At 40.8% G+C, this 21,155-nt stretch overlaps 1 protein-coding gene across 1 annotated transcript in view; it reads left to right on the top strand.

Annotated features, from left to right (window-relative positions):
• Positions 1–21,155, top strand: part of mtor (mechanistic target of rapamycin kinase) — a 253,459-nt gene that overhangs the window by 218,291 nt on the left and 14,013 nt on the right. Inside the window, exon 53 of the mRNA XM_081349573.1 lies at positions 3,289–3,424. Coding sequence (XP_081205699.1) covers positions 3,289–3,424 — 136 coding nt within the window. The remainder of the gene's footprint in view (positions 1–3,288; positions 3,425–21,155) is intronic.

Raw genomic sequence — 21,155 nt, 5'->3', positions numbered from 1 at the left:
GTGTGTTTTGGACGTAATGTGCAATAAACCAATCAGAGTCCCATCTCCCATTCCCTTTAAAAGCCAGTTGCGCTTACGCTACGTAAAGGCTTGCTTTTTACATGCCGGAATTTGCAAGCGAAAAGACTAAACGCTTCTGCAGAGAGGAAACGGATCAGCTCGTGCGCGAGGTTAAAGCGCACAAGCAGACCACCTACGGGACAAGCCGGATTCCACCATATCTTTATGTACACAATATTAATCTTTTACATTGTAATCCTTTTATTTATAATAATAATACGTTTATTTTATATAGCACCTTTCAGAAAACTCAAGATCACTTTACAATAAAGTACAAATAAACATGACATAGAAACGATACAAATAAACTGAGATGAATAACATAATAGATAGAGGTAGGGCTGAACGATACATCGAATTTTCATCGTCATCGCGATATGAACTCACGCGATGAACACATCGCAACCGACACAATGAATAATGCCTGGTTCAGATTACAAGATTTTTGTGTCTGTTACGATAGTCACGGTGTCAGATTACACGATTTTGACTCCTAAAATCTTGTCCTGTTGTGGACAAGAAACATGTCAGACTACACATTGCTTTCCGACCAGTCATCGCGTGCCGTTACACGCACACATTCACTCGCACGCACACACACACACGCTCACTTGTGCGCACACACACACACACACACACACACACACACTGAGTCCCTCGCTCGCTCACTCACTCGCGCACACACACACACACACTGAGTCCCTCGCTCACTCACTCACTTGCGCACACTCGCACACACACACATGTCTGGTTCACTATCTTTGTGGGGACTCTCCATAGACGTAATGGTTTTTATACCGTACAAACTGTATATTCTATCCCCTTACACTAACCCTACCCCTAAACCTACCCATCACAGGAAACATTCTGCATTTTTACTTTCTCAAAACAACTCATCCTGTGTGATTTATAAGCCTTTTGAAAAGTGGGGACCGCTGGCTGGTCCCCACAATGTAGGTGATCTCAGGTTTTACTATTCTTATGGGGACATTTGGTCCCCACAGTGTAATATAAACAAGGGCACTCGCACACACACACACACACACACACACACACACACACACACTGAGTCCCTCGCTCACTCACTCACTCGCACACACACACACACTCGCACGCGCACACACTCTCGCTCACATACTCACTCACTCTTGACGGAACCCGTCGTGGAGGACCGTAAATTTCTGGCGTGATGTCGTGAAGCATCGCAGACGCGACGTAGGTTGTCGCCCACTATGACACACTATACGAGATGATGCGATCGAATCTTGCGTCCCAACGCCCGTTGTCATTTACGAATCCCCACAACACCCTACGTCAAACGTATCGTGCCAAATCGAGCTAAAATCGTGTAATCTGAACCAGGCAGGTAAACGTTTGACCTATCATGCAAAGAACCTATTAAAGCACTAAGACATGGGAACAGTATAGCTAACATTCACATTTGAATATTTATCGCAAGTCATATCGTCATCGCAATATTAAACAATGTTATCACACATCGCAGCTTTTCCTCATATCGTGCAGCCCTAGATAGAGGTACAGATACATCAAAATCAGATCATAGAGTCAGGGAAACAAGTAGCAAAAAGATATGTTTTAAGGTGGGTTTTGAAATCATGTAATGATGAAAGGTCGGGGATGTGTTGGGGAATAGAATTCCAAAGAGTTGGGGCAGCAGTACAAAAAGCCCTTCTTTGTGCCAATGGATCATCAACAGACCGGTATCGGAAGATCTAAGTGTGGAATAGGTATGGATGAGATCAGAAATAAAGTTGGGGGCAAGAACATGAAGTGCTTTGAATGTGATAAGGAGTATCTTGTATTGAATATGAAAGTGAATGGATAGACACAGTAAAGTCTGTGTAAAATCAGAGTATTGTGGGAAGATTTTTTGTGTATGTGAGGACCCTAGCTGCGGAGTTCTGAATATATTGGATCTTATTTATTGATGAATTGGGTAAGCCATAGAAAACAGAATTGCAGTAGTCAAGCCGTGAAGTGATGAAAGCATGAACTAGGGTCTCAGCATCGCTGATACTCAGAAATGGTCATAAGTGCGTGATATTACGAAGGTGAAAGAAGGCACTTAGTGAGCGCTGAGAAGTGTGGAAGGAAGGAAAGAGGAATCAAAGATTATACCAAGGTTTTTGACAGTGGTGGAAGGTTGAACCAAAACTCCAGCAATATTAACATTGTCAGCACAGAAACGGGATGTAATTTGAGTTGAACCAATAAGAAGTAGATCTGTTTTATCAGTGTTGAGTTTGAGAAAATTACTGGTCATCCAAGCATTTATATCATCAATACAAGCTGATATAGAATTTGTGGGGAAAGGAGCATTGCGTTGAGGACGGATGTATAGTTGGGTGTCATCTGCGTAGCAATGGAATTTAAAGCCATGATGATGGATGATGTTGCCTAATGGGAGCATGTAGATGATGAAGAGTAAAGGCCCAAGAACAGAACCCTGGGGAACACCATGTGGGACAGAGGCAGTAGTGGACTTAGCCTGGCGGATAGAGATGTAATGCTGGCGACCAGACAGGTAGGAGGTGAACCAGGATAGGGCAGAAAATACCAAAAGCAGAGAGTTGTGAGATGAGAATACTGTAAGAGATTGTGTTGAATGCAGAGGAAATGTTTAGAAGAATTAGAATACTGGTGGAGCCGGAGTCAGTGGCCATAAGTAGATAATTGACAACCCTAAGAAGTGCTGTCTCGGTGCTGTGGGGGGGGGGGCAAAATCAGTGTGAGTAAGAGGTGTAGGTGTAACAAAATATTTTGAAGATGTACCAGAAACTTTGAGAACTAAATATTCAAAGATCAAAGGTTATTTTTAGTATTTAGCTATTTTGTGTGCTGCTGCACGTCCCTGTGTGTGTAATAAGCAGAGTGTATACACGTTGTGGATCTGCCTATAGGTGCACATTACTAATGCGCTCTTTAAATAACAAAAAAAAAATCAGTTGCCTACATTTGCTATTTAAACAACGTGGCGCAGGACGTGAAAATGATAACTGTGTCGGGCTGAAAGTAGCAAAAGACACTTGCGTCGCGCCAGACGCTGCATTGCACCAGGTGTATGATAGGGCCCATGGCCTTAGAAACATCCACAGATGTCTATGCTAAGCCTCAGATATCCACTTAAAATAACCCCTGCATTGTCCATTTTGCATGATTGACATTCCCTATCTCTCTGGCTGAATAACAGATCATGTTTCTTCTTAGGTGACTGGACTGGATGGTAACTACCGTATTACATGTCACACGGTGATGGAGGTACTGCGTGAACACAGGGACAGTGTCATGGCTGTGCTGGAGGCCTTTGTCTATGACCCATTACTCAACTGGAGGCTTATGGATAGTAAGAACACAACTTTTCCTTATTCAAAAGACTTAAACATACCAGAGCCACACAATCCTACTGTTGAGTCGTAAACATCTCTGCTCATATACTTTAGGGAAGCTGACCTGCTGTGTGACTTGCTATACTCCATCTAAAATGTTTTTAAACAGCATTTTTCAAGGTTTCAAATTGAGCCAAACTGAACATTATCTCATCCTCTGTGTTCTACGTTTCGGACGACAACAGTCAAACTGTGCATTTTGAACAGCAAAATTATTGCTTGTGGTCTGCGAAATTTCCCCTTTGGAGCATTGGAGTTTTGCCTTAGTCCAGGCGATTACAAAGCTGTGGTTACAACAGGTTGGGTTGTGCCCCCCATGGTGTATGTTTGGTCCCTCATCATATTGAGTCGAAGGCACAGAAGGATTCTCACACTCTGACTTAGGATCTAGATATTCTCTGATCTGTGCACTGTCAGGCAACCAGTATCATCTTAATGGACCAATGTCATCTTAAGTGGTCAAAGCCTTCATCCTCAGGCTTCAGCCGTAAAACTCCTGATGCCTCTCTCAGCTCATTTGGGAGCATAGCGACTTCTGCCAAATGTGTCTTAGGTTCTTTGAACTGTAGAGCAGAAGGGTATTCCATCCAGTTTTGGTGCTCCCCGAGCAATTGTTTACTGTAGAATGTAGAAAACTGTAGAATTCTGCATTCCTGTAGAATAAGCAGATGTGTAAATGTAAAGGTCATCATCATAACAGATGAGACTATGACGGCGGATAATGTGACTGAGCAGTTTTTAGTAGTTGAGGGAAGAATCAGATGAGATGGAGCAGTGACTTCACAAAAAAAAACATTATGAAATTATTAAGGAAACGAATAAAGAAAAACAATACTAAAATATAGCTGCGAGCAGCGATTACGGGCCCAAGCCGGTGGCACCGCAACAAGCTAGCTAACGGCACCAGGGTGGCGGTGCCGCCGGCTTGGGCCCTTCATCGCTGCTCGCAGCTATATTTATATATATATATATATATATATTGTGACAGCATGAGAGGTTCAGGATCTTTGGTTTGTGCAAGTTCCCAGTAAACACGACTTCAACAGTTTCTTCAGTATGTAGGTGTCTTTAATAATTAAACAAAAGGTTTACAACTTAAATCTCTTCAGCTCAAAAGTAACTTAGTCCTTTTTGTCTCACAGAGGTGCATGTGCTTTTCCCAGCCACACACACACTGAACAGTTTCTCACACCCAGATTAGAGCCTCTAGCTGGTCTCGTTAGCTGCAGCTGTACTCTCAGGTAGCCTGGGTTTTGTAGTTCTTAACAGACGTCCATCTTGCTCCAGCCATCTGAGGGCAATATATCTGCCCTCTAGAACACGTCCTCTCATGATGCCACAATATATACAGTGAGGAAAATAAGTATTTGAACACCCTGCTATTTTGCAAGTTCTCCCACTTAGAAATCATGGAGGGGTCTGAAATTGTCATCGTAGGTGCATGTCCACTGTGAGAGACATAATCGGAAAAAAAAATCCAGAAATCACAATGTATGATTTTTTAACTATTTATTTGTATGATACAGCTGCAAATAAGTATTTGACCACCTGAGAAAATCAATGTTAATATTTGGTACAGTAGCCTTTGTTTGCAATTACAGAGGTCAAACGTTTCCTGTAGTTTTTCACCAGGTTTGCACACACTGCAGGAGGGATTTTGGCCCACTCCTCCACACAGATCTTCTCCAGATCAGTCAGGTTTCTGGGCTGTCGCTGAGAAACACGGAGTTTGAGCTCCCTCCAAAGATTTTCTATTGGGTTTAGGTCTGGAGACTGGCTAGGCCACGCCAGAACCTTGATATGCTTCTTACAGAGCCACTCCTTGGTTATCCTGGCTGTGTGCTTCGGGTCATTGTCATGTTGGAAGACCCAGCTAAATGGAGTGGAGGTGGACATTTTAAAGGCAGACTAACAGGTCTGAGGGTCAGAATTCTAGCTGATAGACAGGTGTTCAAATACTTATTTGCAGCTGTATCATACAAATAAATAGTATCCAAATAAAAAATCATATATTGTGATTTCTGGATTTTTTTTTTTTTGATTATGTCTCTCACAGTGGACATGCACCTACGATGACAATTTCAGACCCCTCCATGATTTCCAAGTGGGAGAACTTGCAAAATAGCAGGGTGTTCAAATACTTATTTTCCTCACTGTATATATATATATATATATATATATATATATATATATATATATAAATATAAAAGACAGAAAATATTACTTGACTTACCTTATTCTGATTTTATGATACACTCAAAATATTCCACAACAAATCCTTTAAATTTAATGTAAAAATAAAAACGAAAGTAAGCAGTCTTGGGCTCACATAACCCTCTCATTAGAATCAAAATGTTTCAACATTTGCAATGTATTTGGATGCTAAACTATTCTTTATTATAGGCTTTGTACTTCACTCGTGTTCCAATATCGACAGAAAAAATTATCCTCTTCACACGAGCAAAAATGTGCTTGGAAAGATCACAATGGAGCGGTGCTTACTGTGGATGTACGAATTGTACTACTGACTATTTAAACAGAGCAGTGTAATTTTTATATGTTAGGTTGACTATTTTATTATTATATTTTATTATGGCTATAACGAACAGGCTGCGATGTCAAGATTGCAATGCTGGAGTGTGTGTGTGCGCGCGTGTGTGTGTGTGTGCGCGTGTGTGTGTGTGTGTGTGTGTGTGTGCGCGTGTGTGTGTGTGTGGCGTGGGCACGATTGAACAGTGGACACATAAAAACATACTCCATCATTTTGTTCATACAGGACGACATTCAAACTGCAAAGTGTTAAGTTATATTTGTGTACAGTCGCAATAAAACACAACATTGTGTTTCACATGTTAAAATTAAACTAAAATGCTCACGATTTATAACGGTGCGCGTCCACGTCGAGGAACGAGCAGAACAGAGTCAACGTTTTTTAGTTCATTCCTACTTCCATAGGAATTCATTGAAAACGCTCGCTCTGCTCCATTATCAATGTCTGTGCGGACATCCGTATTTTACTTTCGCTTTTAAGTTAGCGATTTAAAAGCCCTCAGCGCTGTCACACCTCGATTAACCGGTGGGAAAATATTCCCACAGTCACCTCCCTAATATATTTATATATAAATACTATAGGCCTACCTGGTTTTGAACACAAGAGGGCAGTATAGCACTATAAATGACATGATTCATTTGTTTTTTTGGACTAAAAAAACATTCTGGCTAATTTTAAACTTAAACATAATTCTTATTTTTTTATTTAAAAAAGGGTTTAGTTGTTATATTTGTATAATTTTATATAGAAATAAATGGCGTACAATTACATTTTTAGAAGATATGAGGCTTTTAGTGTTTCCTTTTTTGACATTACTTTAATCCCTCGCCATAGCAAAACCGTTTGAGATATTTAGTATCCGTTCACAATTTAGCATCTTTAATGTATTTTCATTTTCAATGTTGAAAAAGTTTGGTGGGAATAAAATGTGTGTGTGTGTGTGTGTGTGTGTGTGTGTGTGTGTGCGCGTGTGTGTGTGTGTGGCTTGGGCCCTAAAAATAATCCTTCCGGAAACAATAGGGCCTTCACCCTTTGGGCTTGGGCCCTAAAAATACCATTAAACAGTAATTTTTTTAGTCTTAAGGATTGAGCTTATATACGCCACTGATGGACTTACAACTTCCTTGTAAAGGTAGCAAAAACATGTTGCTTATGTTTAAAATGGAACATATACCTCATGCTTACACATGGCACAATCCACTTTCCATATTAAGAAACTATCCCTCGGTGTATACATTTGTGGTACATTTGCATCAGTCAAAACATTCCTTTCCTTGTAAAGAATATGCCAACTGTACACATTTGCTGTATCATCATCAGTGGAACATCTCTGCTCAGTGCACATGTACAACATACTCTGACTTCACAAAATACATTATGAAATTACTATAAAAATGAATACTAAAAATAACATTACAATTTTTGTCTTCACTCTTTAAAAGAAAAAATGTTCAACTGTATGCAAAGTGACCCACATTTGGTTTCCGACCACTAAAAATGTGTACAATTGAACAATTTACTCTTGGAAATGCATTAAGATCTCAATATCTCTGGGATTGAACCATATAGGGACTTTAAAATTAAGATACCAAAAGAAAAGTTTCTTAAGAACCAGAATCTAAAAGGAAATTAAGATATATTTAATACTACTTGAGTTACAGGCAAAAAAAACACAAGAAGTTCTTTTCCCATTTTTTTAACTGTCACCATTGGTATATAATGCAGCAAAGATTGCTAAAGTAAAAATATTTAATTATTAGACCTACCAATCTCCATTTAAAAATAAAATAATGATGCTGCCATCTTTCTAAAGCCATTTTTATCCTCTGTAATTTGGGTCCAAATCTCAGGTGAAATTTGTAATTTTGACCTCCCTCTACAAAATAGTGAATTACTTAGTAAATATATGTTCATGACATTTAATATTTGGCTTCCTTCTTCATTTATGTATTTCTTTCACCAGAAAAAAACTCTGACCTGAGTTGACATGAGTTGACCCCGCTGTTTATGATAAAACTTAGTTGCAGTAACATTAATTTCTTAATTTATGTCAGGAGTGCAAAATAATCAAATTGGTAATTTTGTATATTTTGAATAGAATAACAGCACGCATTCATATTCAGTCACTTCCACTGCGGTTTATTTATGTTCACATAGCTTCACTGAACAGCGTTCATTAGGGCTTTTAGTCCAAAAGTGTCCAAAATCTAGAGAAATATTGATATGTTTACACATTTACTTCATATTTCTTTAGACGGAGTCATACTTTCAATTAGATTTACACGTTCTGATGAGCATTATGGTAAATCAAATGTTATATTTAAATTCATAAAAACTTACATATGCTTGTGTTGTGCTCCTTAATGTTATGTTGTTATCTGGATGATCTACTACTTTGTTTTGTGGTAGTTGTTCATTAACTACTGTTATTTGTCCTGAGCAGTTAAACTGCCCACTGTTCTTCAGAAAAAAATCATCCAGGTCTTGCACATTCTTTGGTCTTCTAGCATCGTCTGCATATTTGAACCGTTTCCAACAGTGATAGTACTTTAGTACAATTGAGGAACTAACTAAGAAAAGAGTAAAAGTAAACAGGATGGTCGGTCAAAAATTAGATTTTCATGTAGTTCTGCCCTTCAGAAGCTACATAAAATATTGTTTTGTGCCTAAACATGTAGTTCTATCGTAATAAAATAATTCTTTGAAATAATTTCAACTACTGAATTATTTATTTATTTTTTAAATTTAAAGAGTAGCCAATAAATGAGTTGATCCCCCTCCTCCTCACAACCTGTTTCATCACATGAAGTTATGATGCTGTCCAAATGTTAGTTGCTGCAGTTTTTTTATCTTTTTTTTTTTAATGAATGAATTATAATTTTTATTTATTTTTTATCAATTTGAATTAATGATTCAATGAATCGCTCATAAAGACGTCACTTGTTTCATTACTGGATTGAATCAGTGATCTCTTGAATGATTCAGTGACAAATACATTTTTGCACATTTCAACAGGCACTTGTCACCACCTACTGGTGCAACGATGTATTTGATACAATCTTTATTTGAAGCATCAAGTTACTTTCAAAAGTTGATTTAGTCTATTTTGATCGCAACCTTAGACATCAGTATTCTACACTTTTTTTTTCCCCAGTACTGAAGAAATGATCCTGAATGACTAAAAATACTGTTTGTGAGGCTGTTTCATATCTGTTCATGACAAAACTGCTCTCTCTGGCTCAGCGGCATGCCAACATAGATCTGAATGTTTGCTGTGATCGTACTTGTCAAAGGATAAATGGGCACAGCCAAATTGCTGCCATTTACGAGTAAGATTGTGTGGATGTTTGAATCTAGATATATAATGGATAATTCAACCAATTTAAACTTTAGCAACATCCCCCTTTGAAATTCACATCCTGGATGTGCATGGGGAAGCTAGCTCACTGAAAACTAGCTAGATCGTAAAATGAACATGACCAAAGACCTAAGACTCCTGTTTATATATTATCCTGTTAATTATATTATATATTATATCTACTGTTAATTATTATATTATATTATAAAGTCGCATAGGCTGCCTAACACAAGTTTGTTCGTTCAACAGTATTCATGTGCCAAAATGATAGTGTAGTGGGTAATACTTAACAATAAGGTTCATTAGTTAACATTTGTTAATGTATTAACTAACAATGATCAATACATTTGTTACAGTATTTATGAATCTTTGTTAATGTTAGTTAATACAAATTCAGCTGTTCATTGTTTGTTCATGTTAGTTCACAGTGCATTAACTAATGTTAACAAATACAACTTTTGATTTTAATAATGTATTAGTAAATGTTGAAATTCATATTAACTAAGATTAATAAATCCTGTAGAAGTATTGTTCATTCTTAGTTCATGTTAACTAATGATCCTTATTATAAGTGTTACCTTGTAGTGTGACAAAATAATAGAAAATCTGAATGCAGTTGGTCACAGGCGACGCATTTGAAACACATGACACCAGGTAAAAATGGCCAATGCATCTTAGCTGAGCACTTGTGATGGGATCACACACAGCACATCTTAAAACCAGGTGGAAACCTCTCCTGCACGCTCATCAAGGAGCCATTATCAAGAGACTCACTGAGCTTCCGGGAGAGATGGGATTTCTGAGAATGACCATTTCTATTAATTTTTCATGAAATTATGCAATCTGAGGGATCAGAGCAACAGATGGAGCTCATTGACAGAAAACAGGAGTTATGAGTTATATGACTTAACCAGAGCGTAATATGACATTTACGGATGCAGAAGTCTGGAATCAACAAAGGCACAGGGAAGAGGCAGAAAACATGAAACCAAATAAATACACAATTATCATAATGGGGTGAATTCAGGTTGATTGAGACACTTTTTCCCTGTCTTCTCAATGGCAAAAAAGTATCCCAATCAACCTGAATTCACCCTATATGCTTTGTCTAAGTTCTTCAAACAATCTCATGTGTATGTGTTATGACAGTGGTTAGCATAAGTAGCTTTTATCACATATAAATTTATATTTCTGCCTCATACGGCGATCAGAATCCACATCTTATCGCAATCAGAAGTGTTTTTTTTCCCACACGTGCTGGTGTTTTGAGCTGAAAAATATTTTAAATGTCGAGGTTAGCTTGATATGAAAGCATGGGAAATGAGCAGCGGTGTTGACCCTCTCCTGACTCTGATAAACTCAAGCAGTGGAAACACGGCTATGGTAGGACAGTGGGTAGCACTTTTGCCTCAGAGCAGGAAGGTGCCCAGTTCGAGTCCCAGCTGAGCCAGGAGGCATGGAGTTTGCATCTTCTCCTTGTGTCTGTGGGGGTTTCCTCCAGGTGCTCCAGTTTCCCCCACAATATAAAAACATACAGTGGCATAGGTGAATTGGAGACTAAATTGTCTGTAGTTCCCTTTCAGTTGGGCACGTTTGACGTAGTCAACGTGTCGACTGATTGGGATCACGCTAGGGAGCCTGTCATCTTCGGGTATTGTAAAAATTAGGCGTGCGTGAATCGCATCACACGCCCCGCCCTGCAGCGCAGGTATAATGGAAGTGGATGCACGGACCAGTTGTCTTTCGCTTCGGAGCCGATCGGTCTTCATGTCGATGTCTCTGAGTGTGTTGTATTACAACGAGTGAGTGTGTCGGTTCTTATTCAGGAAGTCTTTTCCGGTGCTGGTATTTACAGCGCATGACAGCGGTGATCAGGAGTTTTCTAAGCTTTCAACTGCTGTTTTAACAGAAAAACAAATATTTATTTGTGTTTGTCTGACGGCCGGTTGAGGGCGAAGAGACTGAGTGCTTCACTGGTACAGGCTAGACTTGTAGTCAAGACCGCCTAAACCGAGACCAAGACACTACCAAGACCAGAGGGTATCGAGACCAAGACAAGACCAAGACCAAGACAGAATAAGTCAAGACCGAGACCAAGTCGAGACCAAGGCCGAGACCAAGTCGAGACCGGAGGAAAAAAAAAACAGATTAGTGTTGAAGCTAAGCTATAACTTGTATGAATTCAAGAAAAGCAGCATAGGGTTCAGCCGCAGTTGGCAGAACAATACAGAGACAGACCATGTCATGTGTGTGACTGTGAGCTCACTGTAAATGTTTTTGCAGACTATCAACTAAAGGATCAACTATGTGAGTAATTATTGCATGACAGCTGTTACTGCACTATTAGAGGATTGAGACTCCCTTAACTTTTGTGTACTGTTGAGAACTGACATGACTGGTTCATCTGACAAAACATCAAACACCTCCAACACCATCTTGCTCCTCCAACAAGTGTCTAAAGAATGAGAAATATTTAACCAATTGAAATGATACTTAATGTGTAGATGAAACAGCAAATTAAAGATGCACAATTGTAAACTTGGATTAGGCCCAGGGTGGGAATTATACCGCGGCCACGCGGCCATGGCCGCTGTTGCCCTACACTTTGGCCTTCATGCCCCGTGAAAAAAAAATCATCGTACGGCCACAGTGGCCTGTGTGCCCTGGCCCTGTCCAAGTTCCACCCAAGTAGTCTCTGAACTTCAATTAGTTTGTGGATTCGCGCAGGTGCAGTGTCATAATCACATCGATGATCTCACGCATCAAAACAGCAGTGCAAGAAGCATGTAACGTCAGCACCAACAGAAGAACGACACTCTGTTGTCGAAACTGGGGCATAGATATATACACTAGATTTCGCCTTGGCTACGGCATTCGTTCATGAACTGCCGTAGCCAAGGCGAAATCTATATGTCTATCTATGCACCAGTCTGCGCACACGTCACACAGCAGGAAGCGCGGGCGCCCTCAGATCACTTGGACGTCGCTGTGTTACAAGAGGTAAAAACGATATAAATACTGTTCGTTTTCTCACACAAACCGCTCGTTTCGTGTCTTAGGCCATCAATGTGTACTTACGATGGGGAATTGTTTTAATTTGGACTCTGTGGATGGCTGCTCTTTGAGACCGTGACCATAGACCTGCATTATATGACTGACAGACAAGAACGGTTTGACCTAAAAATATCAAAATCTATTTGCTAGTAGATAAGTGCCCTTTTCAGAAAAGGGCCCTATGCAAGGTTCCAGAGGTAACGGCGTCGGCGCACTGAAGCGTTTTTTTTTTTTTTTAATAGTTCAGTTACTATAAGATTTAAAGGGTTAGTTCACCCAAAAATTAAAATTCTGTCAGTAATTACTCACCCTCATGTTGTTCCAACCGCGTAAGACCTTCGTTCATCTTCGGAACACAAATTAAGATATTTTTGATGAAATCTGAGCCATGTTTCACTCCTCCATATGCTTCCAGTGTGACCGAAACTTGCTGGCCCAGAAAAGTTATTAAAGAGATCGTTAATATAGTCCAAGTGACTCCAGTGGCTCAATCTTAAGTATATCAAGCGACGAGAATACTTTTTGTGCGCAAAAACAAACAAAAATAACGACTTTATTCCACTATTCATTTCCTTCTCTCTGGACCTCTAGTTGGTTCGCGTAGTGTTTTTGCGCAGCCCGTCTGTGTTACACGTCACCACGTAGGCTCACTATTGGCCGACGCCGGTCATGTGTGTGTTGCGTGATGACGTGCAACACAGACGCGCAGCGCAAAAACACTACGAGGCCCAGAGAGAAGGAAATGAAAAGTGGAATAAAGTCGTTATTTTTGTTTGTTTTTGCGCACAAAAAGTATTCTCGTCGCATGATAAACTTAATGTAGTGCCACTGTAGTTACTTAGACTATTTTAACGATGTTTTAATAACTATTCTGGGCCGGTGAGTTTCGGTCACACTGGAAGCCTATGGAGGAGTCAAAATTCTGTCAGATTTCATCAAAAATATCTTAATTTGTGTTCCGAAGATGAACGAAAGACTTACATGGTTGGAACAACATGAGGGTGAGTAATTACTGACAGAATTTTCATTTTTGGGTGAACTAACCCTTTAATGTTATTACCTTGACAAACTATAACTTTCATCATTAAAAAGATATAAGACTCCCGTTTCAGTATTTGACCACTATTGTATTCTGAGAAATTTATATTGACAGTTATGTCTTAATTTGTGTCAGGAGTTATGAAATGCAAAAATGAGTCGATACCTTTAATATGAATTATGAGCGTCAGACGCTCCCATTCATAAAAAACTCCCGTGCTGTCGTCATGAAAGTGATTCACAAAACAACGTCCCTCACGGCTTTTAGCTCAAAAGTGTGCAGATTTGGAGAAATATTGATATATTCTCAGTTTACATCAGATTTCTATTGACAGGAATAATATTTTATTGAATTTATAGCCAAATGCGTCGATGTAATCATTATGAGCGCTGTATACTGATGTGCTGTTTTCAATTCATACCAGCAGCCTGAGGGCGCTCTACTGAACATTATAGTCCATATTTGAAACACATGAAGAAGAGCGTTCGACAATGCAGGAAATTATTAATTTATTGGCATTTGTGTTGTTTCTGAATGCTTTTATTGGCATTTGTGTTGTTTCTGAATGCTTTTATTGGCATTTGTGTTGTTTCTATTGTTGTGTGAGGGTGTATACCTTCTGGATGTAATGGTGCTCTCTCTCTCATTAAAAAAGTCATAATCCATGTCTTATTCCAAATTAGGATGTTATGGTATCAATCTGAATGGGAAAACCATCAAATTGAACGATGGCCTTTGTGCCCTGTCATATGGCCTTGGTGCCCCTAAAAAAAAAGAAAAGGTGGAGGCCAAATGGCCTTGCCCTTAAAATTACATAATTCCCACCCTGATTAGGCCTAATGTTTAGTCAACACAACATAGATATGCAGATGATATTTAAAAGACCATTTATTTAGTCTAACACCATCTTAAATACAATACTGTATTCAAACAACACACACACACACAGATATCAAAGACACAAATTCATCTAAGCAAATGCCTGTCTATCTCTGCCGATTTCGGAGTCTCAGACTCCCAAATTAATCCATTCTGCAACTTTTAAATACATAATTAATTTTTTAAAAACGAAATTATAGGCTTAAGTGCAGGATCCGAAAGTTGGTCGTTTTGTCGCTATGGTTACACACACAACACACACACACACACACCGTTTGGCGGTGCACTCAAAGTCATCTGTCAGTTGTGCAGTTACCCCAAATCTCCTGAATGAAGATAAAACCCATCATGTCACTGATATGTGTTTTTTAAACCAAGTGATCAAAGTTCTCGTTGCCGCTGCGATCAGTGGCCGCGGATAAAGTGTTTTCTCGTGTGGCTCGCGCACACACCGCTCTGTCATCAATCCGGCTCGCGCTTCAATCCGTTCCATTGCGGATAATAATGTTGCATTATCGAACGTTGTGTCGTCGTGGATATTGTAATATTGTATTTCTAAATCCCCCGACCACTATGTCGGTCTGAGACAGCGAGACCTAGACAAGACCGAGAGGTCCGAGACCAAGACAAGACCAAGACCAAAGACCGTCAAGGCCGTGACAAGACCGAGACCACGTAAAAGTGGTCTCGAGACCGGTCTCGAGACCAAGACCGGTCTCGAGACATACATCACTAGTACAGGCTATCCCTGTCAGTGTTGCTGCGATTATTCCCCTGTGTGCTCCGGCACTGGTGAGAGCTGAAAGAGCAACACGGGTGCGTTTGCGTCTTTTTCAAGATGTAATTCCGCCCGTTCGTTTCTGGATGGTGTGCGAAGCCTCGTCGCCAATCGGCAAACGGATACGGTCCGAGGACCCGAGTACGCCTTCTCCCGTACCCAATGCCGATCAGTGGAAACAGGTCAGTGCTGCATTGCACACTCAGACCCCGCTCTGGACCGCCCCCGGGCCCTCCAAGCCCGGTCCCTGCTCTCCATTTCGCTGCCCCACCCCGGGTACGTCTGTAGTGCCTCTGGTTCCCCTGAAGCGGTTTTTGGAAGCCTGGAAAGTGCATTCCAATCCGTCCAGCTGGATTCTCCACACCATCAGACTCGGCTACACGATTCAGTTCGGCCGGCGTCCACCCGTGTTCAGAGGCATTCGTTTCACTTCGGTGTCGAGCGAAAGAGCCCCTGTCATGCGTGCGGAAATTGCACTCCTACTGGCGAAGGATGTAATAGAGCCAGTTCCGCTAGCCGAAATGAAGTACGGCTTCTACAGCCCCTACTTCATTGTACCCAAGAAAGGTGGTGGGTTAAGACCAATCTTGGACCTGTGTGTCTTGAATCGGGCCCTTTATAAGATTTCGTTCAAGATGCTAACGCAGAAATGCATTTTCGAATGCATTCGTCCTGGAGATTGGTTCGCAGCGATCGACCTGAAGGACGCGTACTTTCATGTCTCCATCCTGCCGCGACACAGGCCATTCCTGCGTTTCGCGCTCGAGGGTCGAGCATATCAGTACACGGTCCTACCCTTTGGGCTGTCTCTGTCCCGGTCAAAGAGGACGTGTCCAGTCGGTGCTGAACTGCCTGAATGCGTTCAAGAGCAGGACGGTGGTCTCACTGAAATTCTTTCAGAGGCTCCTGGGGCATATCGCAGCCACAGTAACGCCGCTCGGCTTACTTCATATGAGACCACTTCAGCACTGGCTTCATGGCCGAGTCCCAAGGTGGGCATGGCAGAGCAACACGTTACGGATGACAATCACTCGAACCTGCTGCCCTTCAGCCCGTGGTCAGACCCTTCATTTCTCCGGGCTGGAGTGCCCCTAGAACAAGTGTCCAGGCACGCTGTGGTCTTCACAGATGCCTCCAACACCGGCTGGGGCGCCACGTACAACGGGCATGCAGTAGGAAATGAGTTCTGGACAGACCCCCGTCTGCATTGGCATATCAATTGCCTCGAGTTGTTGGCAGTAGAGCTTGCTTTGAGACGCCTCAAAATGCGGCTGTTCGGCAAGCATGTACTGGTCCGTACGGACAACACTGCAACTGTTTTGCGTACATAAACCATCAAGGTGGTCTACGCTCCCGTTGCATGTCACAACTCGCCCGCCACCTCCTTTTATGGAGTCAGAAGCATCTGAGGACGCTTAGTGCCACTCAAATCCCCGGCCTGCTCAATCGTGCTGCCGACGAGCTCTCACGAGAGCTTGTGGCCCCCGGAGAGTGGAAACTTCATCCCCAGGTGGTTCAGCTGATCTGGGACCACTTCAGAGCCGAACAGATAGATCTGTTTGCCTCTCCGGATTCATCCCATTGCCAGTTGTTTTATTCCCTGACCAAGGGCACTTGTACTCCTCTCGTCAGCCCCTCCCTGGCCCATTCCTCTGAGGGAGGACCTTCTCTCTCAGGGACGGGGCACCATATGGCACCCGCACCCAGACTTCTGGAAACTTCATGTCTGGTCCCTGGACGGGACGCGGAGATTCTAGGTGATCTACCACAATCAGTCGTATAGACATCATCACTTCTGCGAGAGCCCCCTCTATGAGGCAGGCTTACAATTTGAGGTGGAACCTGTTCGTTGATTGGTGTTCTTCTTACAGAGAAGACCCCGAAGATGTTCGATCAGGACCGTGCTCTCTTTCCTGTAAGAGGGGTTGGAGCAAAAGTTGTCTCCCTCAACCCTCAAAGTGTATGTTACCTCTATTGCCACACATCACGATGCAGTGGATGGGAAATCTGTGGGAAAGCACGATCTGGTCGTCAGGTTCCTTAGGGGAGCGAGGAGATTGAATTCACCTTGCATCCCCTCCATACCCTCTTGGGACTTATCTCTGGTGCTGACCGCACTTCAGAGACCTCCCTTTGAGCCAGTTGAGTTAAAAACTCTGTCGTTAAAGACAGTTCTCCTGGTTGCATTGGCCTCCATCACGAGGGTAGGGGACCTGCATGCATTTTCGGTCGACGAATCGTGCCTGGAACTTGGGCCGGTTAACTCTCACGTTATCCTGAGACCCCGACCTGGATATGTGCCCAAGGTTCCTACCACTCCTTTTCGGGACCAGGTGGTGAACCTGCAAGCGCTGCCCCTGGAGGAAGCAGACCCAGCCCTGGCTTTTCTCTGTCCCGTCTGTTCTAAGCAGAGGTTGGCCCACTGGTAGGTGGATGCCATCATCTTGGTGTATGAATCCCAAGATGCACCTTGCCCTCCGGGACTACGAGCTCACTCCACAAGAAGTGTAGCTGCTTCCTGGGTGTTGACACAGGGTGCCTCGCTGACAGATGTATGTAGAGCTGTGGGCTGGGCAACACTTAACACGTTCACTAAATTCTATAGCCCACGTGTCGAGCCAATTGCTTACCGTGTGCTCTCTTCGCATAGAGGCCAGTTAACACAGTATGCACGCTCGATATGTCGGCTTACTGCGCCAATCCCCTCCTTGAACCGAATACTTGCGCCATTCTTGCTCCAGTTGAATTCTTATTAGAAACCTGTGAGTTCCTCCTCAACCCCTTCGACATTGGACGTGGTGGAGCGTCCAATGCTAGGCTTACCACTTATAAGCTAGTGGAACTTGTGCTAGGCTGGGTACATATGTTGTATCCCTACGGGGATCCATATGTGTGTTTCCACGGTACGGCTCCCTAAAATTCGAACCCGTGTCTTCCCCCTTTGGGCTGGTAGTGGGTTCCGTAGCGTCCCTCCTTCCTTCGATAGGGCATGCTTTCCCAGTGTTATCCAAGTGTACTGAATGGGTTTTTGGAACAGCAGTGACTTCCTGGTCTAAAGCCCTTTCCTTTCATTTTGTATTATACATCGCTCAGTCAGGTGTGGACATGCAAAATCGGCAGCTGAGTTACAAATCAGGCCAGCTGGTCTGTTATTCAATGATGTTTTTCTCTGTGCTTAAATGATTACGGGTGAGTTTTCGTATATATTTCGTCTTTGTTATTGATCTTATTGTTCTGAATGTCGAGATTTGCTCGTAAAATTAACGCATTTTAAACTGCGTCACAAAGTGAAACCAAACATTTTCATATCAGACTTTGAGCTCGAAAATGATTGTAATTATATTATAAGATATTATATTCACTTCCTAGTTACAGATCACCCACTTTGTTCAATATCGTTTGAAAATGTTGAATTTGATGACATAGTATGTTTGCTGCTGTAATATTGAGCATACAGATCGTGCAATCTGCGTGTCATTGTTTACTTTATTATTTTATTAATATAATCAGCACGCAGTTAACCCATGTATGTTAATTTACATATTACTTAACTGAATGTTTGTATCATTTACTGATATACTTACAACTGTTTTCTTTGTTTCTATTCTGTTTATTATAGACCAGACATTTGTGAAGTAACATATACAAACTCCTTTGAATAAATAAGTTAAACTGGGATTCCCTCTCGTGTTTCTCTTACCGGAAACACACACCACCATCTTGACTGCATTAATCCTGAACCCCTTGAGCATCCCATACGCTTGTATTGTTTTTTTGTTTTTTTCAAACAACCTATTTCATTATATCACAGTAGATACCATGCTTATCAATAATTAAACAAGTGTTTGAAGAATGGATGGATAAATACACTATTTTAATGTGTCATTGTTTCAAGTTAGGGTTAGGGTTAGAATTCAACACAAAGAAGTGCTGAATAATAATAATTAACAATATGTATGTCTATATGGTTAGTGTTTGTTTTACTTAGTTGCTTATTATGCCTAATTTACTTTTATTACTATAGTAAGTACATGTAACATGAATAACAAGCACTGTAAAATAGTGTTACGTACTGGATCATCTTCCAGCAACACTTTCTAATAACGTTCAGTTGTAAGTCATGTGGTAAGTCATAAGTGGTTAGTTAATGATGAACTAATCATTTACAAAACATTCATAAATGATTAGCAAGTGATATACTAACACTTTATGTATGTTTTGTAAATTCCGTTACAAGTCATTTACAAGTGATTAGTAAATGATTAACTAATCATTTACGAAACATGACTATGCATTCATAAATGATTAACCCTCTGGGGTCTGAGCTGTTTTCTGGGCCCTGGAGGTGTTCTGACATGCTCTGACATTTGTGCTTATTTCTGTTACTTGTGACATTTTCATGGCGAAAGTCTGATTACACTGTATTCAGCACAAACTCTGCTACAATAATATATCAGCAGCATGTATGTAAAAGTTTGTAGTTTTGAGATAATGACATTTATGCGTGGTTTGTGAAAATACAAAAAAAAATTGTCACTGAAATAAGGTCATGAAACTCATACTGATTATTTCTTCACAAGACTTTTGAAAATTGTATCACGTAGCCTAGAATATTTGCTCCAAAACTATGTGAAAATCATCCTGACTGCTCATTCAGAGAAGACAATATATTGATTTAAAAATTCTAAGACGTGTTTTGTGTGAAAAAGCAATATGCGAAGGGGCGGATCATCTCATTAATATGCAAGCTTTTCACACCTGAGAAAGACAAAGACACTCCCTAATGGCCCTATTAGGAGCTAACAGGCCCTGCCATTCTGAGCAACCTTGCACAAAGAATAAGGAGATTTAAAAAAGAATGGCTTTTTGATTGGATTTATTTACAACACAACATAATCCAAATATACACAACAAATGACAAAAAAGCACTTATTGAAAACAATGATCCAAAGACAGAGACCTTTCTGCCATTCCTAAAAACATCTGCCATTCCTTGTACATACCTTTCATTTCCAAGGTGTTTGATTTTCACTTTACCATGTTCATGTACAGAGACTCATGTCAGTGGCATCTGGTCCCTGAAAAAAAAAAAAAAGAACATACTGATATCAAGAGAAATAGGGAATATAGTTCTAAAATGTATTGGGAATACATTTTAGATTTTTCTGGTTAAAATTGCTTTTTAAAATTCACAGAATACACACACACACACACACACAAATGTTTCCAACAGTATATAATATAATGAACACCAGGTTTGTTGTGCCTTGTAAGCAGTAGGCTATGCACAGTGCGTTTCAAACGCGATCGCGCTCCAAATATGATACATTCAAACGCGATCGCGCTCCAAATATGATACATTCAAAACCAGAGCTCGCTCCAAAATATGAAACATTATGGTTACCATATTATACATATCTACGTTTGAGCAGATATCCACAAACACAGTAACAGTAAACACGGGTCTAAATATTTTAATATTCACCATATGTCTAGCAACAGTTCAACTGCAATGTGAAATTTATGCAACAATAACAAACTAATATTTAAGAATTTCTTACCTAACATCTTTCTTGTCTTCAAATCGCGTTCTTCTTCTTCTGAGGTAAAGCCAATGTAAGCTCACGGCACGTCTTTCCAACTCGACGAAAAGCAGAGACGTGAAGTTTGTTGGTGCTTTGTTTTTGAGGTAATGAGCGCGTTTGCGTTCCATGTGGAGATTTGCATGTGAATGTCTTTTGCGCTCGTAGGCGTGGTCAAATTAAAAAATAATTAGGAAGCGTTTGAGAAGCTGGACATCTTGTTGGTTTTATACAAATTACTTAAACATAGAATATTTGTTTTCAGTTTCAATCCGATCATTTAAAAGTACACACTTAAATGTTTATAAAGGTATATGGCTCATAAATGTGTGACAAGTTTTCAAGTGAGTTTTGTTTCAGTTTATAGACGTGCTCAAGAAAAAAAAGTTCACCGTGACGGGGAGGCAGAAAGCACACCCTGTTTGTTTTCTTTATTTTACAAAAGCA

The sequence above is a fragment of the Scardinius erythrophthalmus genome, assembly GCF_964197995.2.
Source record: "Scardinius erythrophthalmus genome assembly, chromosome: 20".
Taxonomy (NCBI): Eukaryota; Metazoa; Chordata; class Actinopteri; order Cypriniformes; family Leuciscidae; genus Scardinius; species Scardinius erythrophthalmus.
Note: the sequence above shows the minus strand (reverse complement) of the source record. Positions and strands in the feature narration are given on the sequence as shown.